This window comes from Brugia malayi, assembly GCF_000002995.4.
Source record: "Brugia malayi strain FR3 genome assembly, contig: Bm_v4_Chr2_contig_001, whole genome shotgun sequence".
Lineage (NCBI taxonomy): Eukaryota > Metazoa > Nematoda > Chromadorea > Rhabditida > Onchocercidae > Brugia > Brugia malayi.
The window spans coordinates 7,236,267-7,248,817 of NW_025062476.1; the positions used below are offsets into that span (position 1 = coordinate 7,236,267).

Consider the following 12,551-nt stretch of genomic DNA (forward strand, 5'->3'; position numbering starts at 1 on the left):
AAACCGATCAGAAAAAAGCCACCTTAGTTTCATATATTTTAATTTACCTATTCTCCTATCTGCAGTTAATAATATCTAGCATCATTCAGCATCATCACTAGTTATTTAGGCAGCTATAAACAAAGCATCGGAAAGCATTAGATACAATAAATACTAGGAATAAGGAAGAGAAAATGCTCATAATAACGTTTTTCATCAGCTTGTCATAGTATGATTTGAACCACTTGATGAAGAAGTTTGAGAACTTTCCATTGTCGCTGTCCCCATTGTCGCTGAAGTTGACCTAACATTTTGCACTGGTGGTGAGTGAAGAGGATGTAAATTCTGCAAGTAATAATCAAGAATTAGTAATGCAAACAAATAGCATCAACAAGTTTCAACTTAATGATAAATAAAATATAGCTTCTTTGTACTTGCATATGTACTATAAAATAAAATATGTGCCACTTATATATTTCAATATACATTGCTACAAGTTGCAGTATAGCCAAATACAATGTTTCCCTTTTTGTTCCTACCCTTCTTGAATAATAAAAGATGAATAAATATGCTGTATGCGCGAATGAAAGTCAAGCAAGAAGGAAAATGTTTTCCTTTAAACTATTTGAAAAAAACTGGCCAACAAACCTGGCCAGTTAAACGATGTGCAAAATGTGTAGCACTAGTACCACAAAATATTGGATGCTGCACAATTGGCAAATTAAATGGCCCATTTCCAGTGCCAGATGCAGTAGTTGCTACACTCAGTTGCAAAGGTGCTGGCTAAAGAAAAAATTTCATAGACTGCTTTTGAAATCACTAAGATATTGAAAAAAAAAAAACAGTATATTTTACGTTTCAGAAAAAGCTAAGCCAATTTATCACTTTGAATAGTGAAGCGTTTCAATATAATTTAACTGAAAGACATCTCAGTGATATCTTTAAATGATTATGACTAGTCCTATTATTATAATTAAAAGTATCTTAATTCCTTAAGTATATAATTTAGAAGATAAACTTATTGTAAGAAGAGTGTTTGCAACTTGAATTCAACTCCATTTAATCAACTACTACCTTATTTTCTCAGTTATAAAATGAATAAAAAACTCTTCACTCACTTGTGGAATAGGATCACTTGCAGCACTTGCCAAACTTGGATTGGACTTGCTTTTCACGATAGGACATGCGAAATCAACATGACGTGAACGTGCTTCTTCTTTTTCCCATGAACAATGAACAAATGGCCGTTGGACGTAATTATAAATAACTGAAAATAAACTTACAATAAATATTTTTTATTTCAATACTGATAATAATAAAAATCTGCCTTCCACATTTTATGCATTAAATTCGAGACACCATCATACAGGAAAATTTAACATACCTTCGGCTTTATTAAAACGTCTTTTTATCTTCTCTTTGTGGGTTGGGTATCCTTCCATACCAAGCCGAATCTTTTTAAGGCCACGTTCCTTTAGAACCTAAAAATATGCAAATTAATGCATAACCAACTGTGTTTCAATGACTTCTGTTTTATGCAATATGAAGTACCTCTACTTTATCAAAAGAAAGTTGAAAGAGCACTCAGCACAATAATTTACTTGTTTTGCTACATCACGGTTTTCGGCATATTTGAAAAAACGATAAAGATGAGTGCTGTAAACAACTTGTGTCGTATCTTCACCCATCTGTGGAGGATAAAGTTCATCCCAGTCAACTACATCGTCATCCAATAGCACAACAATGTGGCATTCACGATCTCCATGCTGAACAATGAAATAAAATCTTGATTAGCACTAAGAATTTCACAGATTAAGTGTTATTAGTGATAATTTTAAAGGATGAGTTTTGGAAATGTATACTAAAATGATTGATTTATTCTTCATTTATTTTCCGTTTCAAAATTGATGCTATCATTTCCATTTATAAAATACATAAATAAATTAAGTCTTCCAGCCTGGACATAAAGTTGAATGTAGTGGTATTTTCTTAATCAAATTTCATTTATAATTGACAACATTTACCTCAGTACTAACAATCATTTGTGGCAGAATAGTTTCTTCGAGAAAGGCAGTAAATTGCTGTCTTGCACCTTCATTGCTTAATTCATGTAAAAATGAACGGAGATTATGGCACTGCACGGTGCGAGCATTGAATGGTACCAGTAGATAATCACAAGCTTCACGGAGTTCCGAAACTGACACTGACGGTGGACATCGCATTTTTCCAATGTGGTAGTATTCCTGAAAATTTTTAATTCAATTACTAAGGACAGGAAGTGAGAAAGAGAGAGGGAGAAAAAAAAAAAATTTAGCAAAAACTGATATATAGACCAACATTCGATCACAAAAAAGAAATCCATTACATTACAAAACCAACTAGAATTGCACGAAAGCAGGAAGCAGAAAGCCCATCAGCTACTTCATATTCGTTTTGATCATTGGGTCGCACAAGTTCAACACCATCTTGACGTTGTGCACGTACAGTAAACATTCGTCCAAGCATAGTATCCGGTTTAGCAACCAGCACAGCCGGATCAACCACAAATCTTGTATTTTCAACAAGCAATACCACTTTGTCACCTGAATTCAACACTACGTTATACATAATTGGGCAATCTTCAAATCCATACTCTTATTATTTCATTTGGAAATTTTTCTCTTAATGAATTTCTATTAAGCATAAAATTACCATTTTCTGCATGACTCATGTCAACGGTATGCTTAGGACCCTGTGAAGATGAAGCTACAGCTACCAGAAGTGATTCATGGGCAGCACTTCCAAGAGACATTGATCGCTGACTTCGACATAAATTCTAAAATTTAACATTTTTTTTTTTTTTTTTTTGAAGATATAACAAAACAAAAGAAAAAAAAAAATAATAAAAAAAACTGGTAATATCTAATTTCCAGTCTTGGCATAAATTTTAGGACATAAAAAGTTCAATACAACAAAATTAATGTAATACCATTCACTGCCATTACGATAAGCCGCAATATGAGGAATACAAGATTTGTAGCACTATCTACTACCTCCCATTATTTATTCTACTGAAGAAATAAATTACATTTTTCCATTCGAGAAAATACCTTTTTTATGGTAGTTTGTTTCAGGGCAGGTTGTAACGGTTGCGTGCTTTGATCAACATGGACACGTTCAGCGCACGAACCACGTGACGGCGAGCCTGAAGGAGACGTGTTGGAAGACGATGATGAACCAATACTGCTACTAAGCAAACACAACTTACGATCTGTTCCTTCTGAAAATACTACAAATATAGTAACAGTAACAGAAATGGACAGATAATTATTAGTTATGAACATAATAATTGCACAAGTAGTATAATAATTAACTTATGATAATTCACTTATGAAGGCAAAGGAAATGTAAACACGAAAGAATTATAGTTTGTAGTTTTATTATTTCTCCTTAACGACAAATAATGAGATTAATTAATTCTCTTTCATTAGTTCTGCTCCTCTATTCGCCCTTTTCTATTCCATATTGCAGCAAACTATTTCCCTAGAAGAATTACAGTTTGCAATAATTAAACGAGTTGAAGGATTCTTCGATTCCTACTAATTTTTTTAAAATTAAATCAAAAAATGGCATGAAACACAACAAATTTTTCCATAAGTAATGAAAAGTCAAACTGGAGCATAAAATTATCAAAAATCTTCTATACACTTGTTTAAAATCAATTTAATAATAGTAAATTCTAGTTATTTGGAGAATATTTTGACGAAGTACCAAAGAAAGCTTAAAAAACTTGATGCTTCCGTTTCTTACAGCATTATTTAAAAATGACAACTCATTCCGGAATTAAAATGCATAATAACACTTTAAAAGAAAGAATAGCAATAAATCCGTTTTCATTCCAGCATATTGTTTCACTCAGAGATTCATAATTACATGAACTTAACATCAGACGTTGAAATAATCACATGACAACATAAATCGTAGCACAGGTTACAACATAAAAATATGGAAATAATCCTTTTAAAATTGATTCAGATTTCTTTTTTTTTTTTTTTTTTTTTTTCATATCTGATCACATATCGGAATTTCTGAAATAGGAAACAATTTTTGGACATCCTATTAATAACCTAAATCTGTTAGTGCACTTTTCTTTTCACTATGATATTAGCTTGGTATCTACAAAAAATGACTGTTTTCATTTAACGGAAACAAACAATTCTGGGCAGCTTACATGACCTTTCCTCTTACTTTCCCTTTTTACAGCTCTTCCAGTCCACAACTGTCCATTTTACGCGAATCAGTCTTTCTCTCCATGATGTGTCTCCCAACATTCTCTCCAACATTCTTGGAAAGCAAAAATGAACATTGTCGCATACGCGTCCGCAATCAATGATATCAACCACAGTGCAACTGTGATACTAATTTGTCGTACATTTCAATACCAAATATTATATGACAGATAAAGTCCAAAATAAAGTGAGATATCAATATGAACACATATTGAAGTTATTTGATACAAATGAGATAAGGTATTATCTTTAATGTGAACGTGAAATAATGTTAGTTAAATAAAAAGAAATACTGTCGGTTAACACATCAATTGTAATCAAACTATTAATTAGTTCAGATAATTTGTAAATATGAACATATTTCACAATATTCACACTAATGACAATTTTTTATCGATCAAATGGACTTGTTTCTTTTCAGAATAGCTTGAATTCTTGCAGTGATTAATCAAAAATACAATCTTAACATATAACCTATTCATTTCTTACACTAACTGCATGTTGTCTACAGAAATAATTAGTTGCTGACAATGAATCAATGGAATAACTTACTTTACATGCTATTTCACGTATTTATGTGAATAAGCAAAAAGGGATCTATTTTATAGCACAAAGAAAGATTTCCTCGATTTCTAGTTTTGCGTTGTAAGTTTTAATCTTATGTTCTTTTTAGCATTAAAAAAATGATTCATTAATAGCTCAAGAAATGTTTACTTCCTAATTTCGAAGAAAGAATTCGTATTATCCAATAACTACCAAAATGGTAGGAAACAGTGATTTTTTTTTTTTTCGGAAGCAAATCACACTGAAAATATGAATTCTGATTATACAGGACAACAGAGTGACCATTAGGTGAAGCAACATTTAACCAATTTTTCTATCAGAGATTGTCAAGTGTAGGATAAATGAACTTTTTAATAAAACATTTGAAGAAAGAAATCGAAATAACTTACAGTTTAAAATTAAAATCACATAATAAGGAAAAATGAAAATATGAATTAGTAAAAAATGAATTTTCAAATACGGAGTGACAAGTAAGTCGCATGAATTTTATAAACATACAAATTAACTTAAAACATAAACATGGCCGATGCATGAAATGGACAATCACCGAATAATTTAAAAATTAGTACCTGCACCTGAAAGAAGCAAGCTTCTCGATGTACGAATTCTCGAGAAAGACCAAGTAACCTATAAGAAACAATAAAAATCAATTTATATCAACTTATTGGTAGATGAATATATTCTTACTGAAACTACTTTCGTATTGAAAAAAATTATATGATAAGAAAAGATGGAAGAATCCAAAATACACCATTAAAAAAAATTGATTTATGGACATTTTAATCAAATGTGAATTAAAAAATTATACAATTTCTGAAAGTGTGTTAAGTATTTCGATGTTCCAAGTATCTACTTATATCAATTTGGTAACAGATTGCTTATATTCATGTTGTAATAGTAAAAGAGCAATCTGAAGCTTAAATAAAACCAACTATAAACTGATCCAAAGTCACGAAAGAGAAAAATTCCCATTATTCTTCCATACAGCGATCTACGAAAAGAAAGAATGTAGATACCTGATTACGTTGTGGATTACGTGAATGACGTCGTTTCAAACAGCTGCTTCTACCACATCCACCAGATGAAGTGCCTCCTGACTCATGCTTATCGAATCTTTCTGAAACAAAAACATCAGTATAACTACTATATCACATTTCAACAGACTATTGTGTTGGGTTTCATGAAATTATATCATTTATTCATAAGATTAAGGAGAAGTTAAGCACATAAAAACAACCTGTCATATATGCTTACACAGTTTTTTACCTTTCCATTCCACCTCCCACCAACACACAGTTTGGCTATCCTAAGCAACAAACAACAGGCAAAGATATTAAGAATTTCAACTACGCCAAAAAAAATTGCAAACTAATACTAATCACTAGGAAATTCAAAGAAAACGCGAAATTTGTGTACCTTTTTCAAGATGATCAACAGCTGTACGTAAAAGATGTGTCAACTTATAATGATATCAAACTCTTTTCCTTGCAAAATTATAACAGTCTTTTAAAAATAAAAAATATATAAAATAAAAGCTTAAATAATTTCATTTGGTCTCAAACATTCTTCCGTAGAATTTCGTAGAAAATACCACCTGGCGAACAGTCGGAATCTGATGTTGTAATGCATAAATCACGTCTGAATACGCTGCTGTTGCTGCTATTCACGTCATTCCTGCTATCTCCCATAACAAACCACACGTAACGCCTAAGTCACGCATACGCCCCTACAACTAAACTTGACTTAACGCTGTTATAACCGTTATTCTTATGATAATGACTTCATCTATTTCGAAAAAAGTAAAAGAAATTTGCATTCGAATTGCATGGGAGAATAGAGTATGCTTAGAGAGAGGGTTAGACACATCATGCGGTACTAAAAGAGATAAAATTGTAAATAGGAGAAATTGGTATGCAAAGAAAAAAAAAACGAAAGTGAACAAAAAAGAAGATCAAAGAGACGTACAAATAGTATGCATTAATAATACTTAACTGGAGAGAGGGAGGGCAAGGATTGAGAAGATCAGTGAGAGACGACAGAGATGAGAGAAGAAAAGGGAGAAAAAGAAATGGGAGGAGATTTACTCTTTTTTAGTTTCAATTTGTCGCATTTAGGAAGTGAAAGGAAAAGTAACCAAGATGAAATGACACGTTAGTGCCAAATTCTCCGAGATTTCTCGGGACGTTCGCGAGGTACTCAATTAGTTGTTTAGTCTCTTTTAACGGACGGTGCACATGTATGTGTTTCTTCTTTTCTCTTTCTTTTTTATAATAATAAGCGAAGAATGATGTATGCATTCTGTACAACAACAAATTGTATATTAGACGTACGTGAACATAGACGTAAAAGGTTGAATTGAATTCAGAAGTACATATATATATATATATATATGTGTGTGTGTCTGTCGTGTCTATCCGTCTGTCCGTCTGCCTGTCTATTCGTACTTTTATTGTACTTTGCTTATGAAATGAACAAAATATTTTCGCTCTCATCAAATGAAATTTTAATGGATTTGGTGGGAAAGCATGATAGGATTGAGCATTGGATTCTATTACTTCCCGACCGACCTTTTACTGACCTTCCTTTTCAAATATAATTCGTTGTCAACTATGTATGTAGGTGTGTGTGTGTGTGACGTGACGTGACGTGACGTGACGTGATGGTAAGATTCGCTTCCCCTGTCTCTCTCTCAAGTCCTGCTCATATTATATTGAAACTTTAGAATAATTAGGAGGTAAGCCAATTAACATGAATATGTAGTAATTTAAGATCAAATGTCGTTCCTTACTAACCAATACAAAGGGCCCACATGCTACCTTCTCTTTCTCCTCTGTGTGTGTCTGTGCGCATTCTTGTCAAGTGCAATGCAAGACTATTGCAATTGTCAGCTGTGAAAGGAACTTCACGCTTTGCAGCAACTGAATAGCTCATTGGACTGGAGACAAAAGTTCTCTGTCATTATAGAATTTACCTGTCTAAGGAGAGATCATTTCCTGGGATGCTAAGATCAATAATAGACTAACAAAGGTATGCTAGTAGAACATTCGGAAATTTTATAAAAAAGTATGGGATGGTAAGGGTCTGAAAACACAAAGATCAATGTCTGCAGAACCATCATACTATCTTCTGTACGGGCCTTAGACCATTTATCGTCATCACCTGTTACCCCTTGACCCATATCATTTCAAATATCCAATTACGTGATCAATTACGTTGGGCAGGTAACGTGTTCAGGATAGATGATTATTGTCTCCTGAAGATTTTGCTTTATGATGAATTCAACTACTGAAATGTGCCTCCAAAAAAAGGTACAAGAACTCTTAGAAACAGTCTTTTTGCTTAGGATACATCGATTTCGGATATTGACCTCAAATTAAGAGACGTGGAGACATACTACTGAGAGCGTTGCTACGTCTTTAACGCACGGTGAAAAGACAACGAACGTATTAAAAACGGATATGCTCCGCCAACACCGCTAATATGACCTTCCGTTACTATCGCCACTTGCAGCAAACCTTGGTAGAGTTGCAAACATGCATCAAACACTGGGAGAGCCCTCAAAAGTGCGCTCGTGAAGTCAATTAATGATGGTAAAGCCTCATTGTAAAACAATTCGGACAATATGATATGAAAACTCGACGTTAAGCACGAGGGGCAAATTTGCTAAATGAGGAAACGATCCAAGGAAGATGCAAACCATCTGCGCCAACCGGGAGTCGAACCCGGGTCTGCACCATGGGAGGGTGCAATGATACCGCTACACCATTGGCGCCCCCTCAATTCACCTAACGTTCCATCCATAATTTTGTCATTTCTCTAATTAAAAGGGATGATTTTTTGATGCAATTGCCGTAATTCGGTAACTTATCCAATCCTTCATCCGTAAATCGGTTACTTATCCAGTCTTTCATCCGTAATTCGGTAACTTATCCAATCCTTCATCCGTAAATCGGTTACTTATCCAGTCTTTCATCCGGAATTCGATAACTTAGATACAGTGTTTCATCCGGATTCTCAAAATATAAAAGCACAGATTAATTTGTTTGATGCGTCTACAGTTGTCAGAACATCGAAAGTATTCAGTTTGTAACAAAAACTAACAGTTTCTCCTAGAAACAATTTCATATCTATAGACTCATTTGAAGATGGCCAAGTTTGATATTAACAATATCTCAGAAATCTGTGGATTATGCGCACATAGCCAAATTTGATCTTCTGAAAGTGTTTAGTTCATTTAATTTTATGTTCTTACAATATGTCTTTAAAGACACTTTTCTCTTTTTTTTTTTTTTGTAATCAAGAAATTCCATAAAAGAAACTTTCAAATGGTTGATATTTTGCTTTACTGTATCTTAACAGATTAATAAATTGAATTCATGTAAAATTAACCGTTCAAATGTATTACGATTAATCATTCAACCAATTTCTCATTTCTCAGCCAAATTTTTACCTTCTTTCTTTGTTTTCCTTGTTTGACCTTGAATCTATCTATGTTCCTATCTTTGTTTTCTTTTAGTTAGGTCCAAGATTAAAATACTGGAATCCGACATTCCTGTCTTTTAGTCAATCGCATAGGGATCCTTTAACTTAGTTTTCTGTTTACATATCTATCTTTATGTCTGATAAGACATATGAAAATACTGTAAACTATTGTTATGTAAAAATGGCCATTGATCATTCTCCGAAAAGCTGATTCTACTTCCTCTGTTTATTAAACTATTAAATTTGTTAGTAAAGATATTATAATATTCCTATGTAATTTCACTATCAACGAATTACTCTCAGATCAGAAACTGACCATTAACTCTTCTCGAGAATCGATTGTGCTAAAACTTCTGAAATCAGTGTAGATTCTCCACAAATGGTAGCAAGTGGCAGCAAATGGAAAGGAATATTAGCAGTAATAGTAGTAGGAGGAAGTAAATGTCAGATTTTCTAACTTCAATAAAAGGTATAACTCCTTTTACATTAAACATTTAATCATAGCAAAACATATGGTTTACAATATTGCAGAGAAGGACAGCCAAACGAAAAACTGTTGACGTTGTCAAATTCGAATACAATTTACAGTAAGTAAGAAACTGACAAACAATAAAGGAGGTAAACTAAATAAGGAGCTGATAATTGTGATTTATTAAATTGAAGGCAAATACCAACAATATTCTTTGTTCACAAACAATGCAAATAAACTTATCTGCATGGAAAATGAATATTGGATAAAAGTAGCATTGGAGCATTTATTTGTCTAAGGAATGTTCAAATAAGATAATTCGGTTTTTTCAGATAAGTGATAGGAAGTGGCTACAAACAGTAACGGTGTAATAGGTGGTGGCAAGTAGTAGGCAAATGGTAGAAATGGTGGTAGAAAATGATATAGTTGAATGATGGAACGGAAACAATCGTATACTAAACAATCGGAAAAAGAAATAACCCAAATTCGTCGAAAAGGTACGGCTAAACATAAAGGAACTAACGGAAAGCCAACGGATGATGACAAGCAGACAGAGAGAAGGATAAACAAAACGAATGAATGAAATTATTAAATTTGTTTTTATTTCAGTGAAATGAAAAATGAAATATTTCAAAATATAAAATGCTTATTCCCACAGCAATGTTAATAATTTAAAGTCCAAACAAAACGAATATACAGTAGCATTTTTAGTAATTTACGGAAGAACAGCTGAAGAAGACAACAAAGCATTTAGTAATTTACGGAAGAATAGATAATTTTGATCTAAGGTATTATCCGGAAAGTATCTCATTTTGATGATCGAATAGAATTTGTGATTGGTACCAGCGACATACTGTACGAAAAGCAGAAGAAGCATGAAAAAGTCGATATTGTGAAGTGAACAGATTTCCAAATGAGAAATTTTTACAATTTACGTAAAATATTATTTTGAAGCAAAAAATATTGAAAAAAAAAAAATAAATAATAAAATAATAAGGCATTTACAAAATGATCTAATAGCCGTCATTTACTAGAAGCAGCAGCTATGCTAATTTTCTGATGTCTGAATGAAATGAAATAAGTGAGTGATTCAGCTGTCATCCAAGTCAGAAGTCAATTTGGTAAGCAGCTAAAGTATGAAGAAGGTCAGTGTTTTGATGCACTTCTATAAATGAAATTAAAATCGAAATAGTTCGGTTTTCCAAAGAACACAAACAAAGAAGGCGCATCTGTTTAATTGTACACTTATTTCTCGTATATATAAAAGAGATCAGTCTTTTCTGTATGAACTGTGATCACTTTCTGATCCTTTCATCTTCTGAATTCTAATCGCTTCATCCTGTTACTTCTCGTGCATAGCATATGGATTTGGGAATGTTTTGCTCAAATTTAAAAAATGTGACTTTTGGATAGATAGAGAATAATCTTAGAAACAAATTTGTAGAGATTAAATATGCAACTGTGAATTTAACTCAGTTTGCGAAATTAATGAATAGACAATTTGAGTGATAGAAAAAGAAATAATTCTTTTTTTGACTTACACTAATTTACTGTTTAATGGGATTAATGTTTGGTTGTTTTCCAGAAGGAAAAAATGAACAAATTGCTAATAGCATTTGGCTTAATTATTCTTACTGTGACACTGCCATGTATGTCACAATCAGATGACGAATTCGACGACGTAAATTTTACAAGCTTACTTTCCAAAATTTATAAAACAATTCAGAGATGAAATTAATTGTAAAATCAGTTGGTAATTGCATACGAAAAGTGAAGAACTAAGCTGATAAGTGAGAGATAATTTAACGAACGGTTAAATATATTTATCTACTTGTATTCTTCTGAGAAAATAGTTCACAAATGAACAAGAAATGAAAATGTTGACTTATCGCAGTGCAAATTGACTGAAATTCTAATTCATTCCTTTTTCACAAATTAATTTTTAGTACTAAATTACTATTTTTTGCACTCTTTTTAATATACTCATTAACAAGTAATCATTTGTTTTTTCTCAGGAATCCTCAGGTGCTGATGAGGGAGGAGATGGTAGTGAAGGAGGAGATGAGTATGTCACCAAGGGGGAATTTGTTGAAACTGATGGCAAGTGAGTATAAAAATCGAGCACTTTTAATAATTTAAATCTTCTGAAAATCTTCTCTGTCTGTTAATATCCTCACTCAACATTTCCATATTATTTCCTTGAAAAGGCTTTCTTTATTGGATAAAATGTTTTAGAATAATATTTTTCCAAATCACTTCCAAATGAATTCCTTTGTCACATATTGCTACACTTGTAAATTGTGTGCTGTAAGTAAAGTTTAAAAGTAATGAGAAAGACAGAGGTTGAATTTTGTTTCACCAATCTGAAATATTTGCAGAAAGAAAGAATGCACTTCTCACGAAGCGTGCTACGACCAGCGTGAACCGCAAGCTTGGTGCAGATTGGACGAGAATCAGTCGTGGACGTAAGAGCATTTTCTATGGAAAATTCGTTTAGAATTACCGTTGTTTGCGAGTCAGTAAATGCGAACATACTGAAAAGTGTATATTATTTAGAGACAAAGGTTGCTTCTGTGATGATAAATTGCATTCATGCGTTATCGAAAGAAAGAACAGTGGCAAGTTGGAATATTCGTATTGTGCGCCTCAAGAAAGTTGGCAATGCTCGTAAATGCTTATAAAGCAAGCAAAACAAGCTGTGATGCAAACTTTCAATTCTACCTTTCTATTTTAACTCCTTTTAGCAGCCAAATTGATGCTTGTTGCTACTTTTATTAAATATTAAAAAT

At 32.7% G+C, this 12,551-nt stretch overlaps 2 protein-coding genes and 1 non-coding gene across 3 annotated transcripts; 1 reads left to right on the forward strand and 2 right to left on the reverse strand.

The window, feature by feature from the left end:
* Positions 1-195: 195 nt before the first annotated feature.
* On the reverse strand, positions 196-6,499 carry Bma-btbd-10.3 (Uncharacterized protein; the record flags this gene model as incomplete). The annotated part of the gene is made up of 12 exons (XM_043078757.1): positions 196-324; positions 628-762; positions 1,098-1,246; positions 1,364-1,460; positions 1,581-1,745; positions 2,004-2,222; positions 2,359-2,561; positions 2,671-2,794; positions 3,069-3,238; positions 5,381-5,438; positions 5,828-5,928; positions 6,406-6,499. The coding sequence occupies 12 exons, from the start codon at positions 6,497-6,499 to the stop codon at positions 196-198; spliced, it is 1,644 nt and encodes a 547-aa protein (XP_042934691.1).
* A 2,013-nt stretch (positions 6,500-8,512) lies between these two features.
* On the reverse strand, positions 8,513-8,583 carry Bm14517. Its single transcript has one exon. It is a non-coding gene; the product is annotated as a tRNA-Gly (tRNA).
* A 2,773-nt stretch (positions 8,584-11,356) lies between these two features.
* On the forward strand, positions 11,357-12,433 carry Bma-alt-1.3 (unknown, identical; the record flags this gene model as incomplete). Its single annotated transcript, XM_043078758.1, has 4 exons — positions 11,357-11,443; positions 11,778-11,866; positions 12,141-12,227; positions 12,319-12,433. 4 exons carry the CDS (start codon positions 11,357-11,359, stop codon positions 12,431-12,433), a joined length of 378 nt encoding a protein of 125 aa, XP_042934692.1.
* Positions 12,434-12,551: the final 118 nt, after the last annotated feature.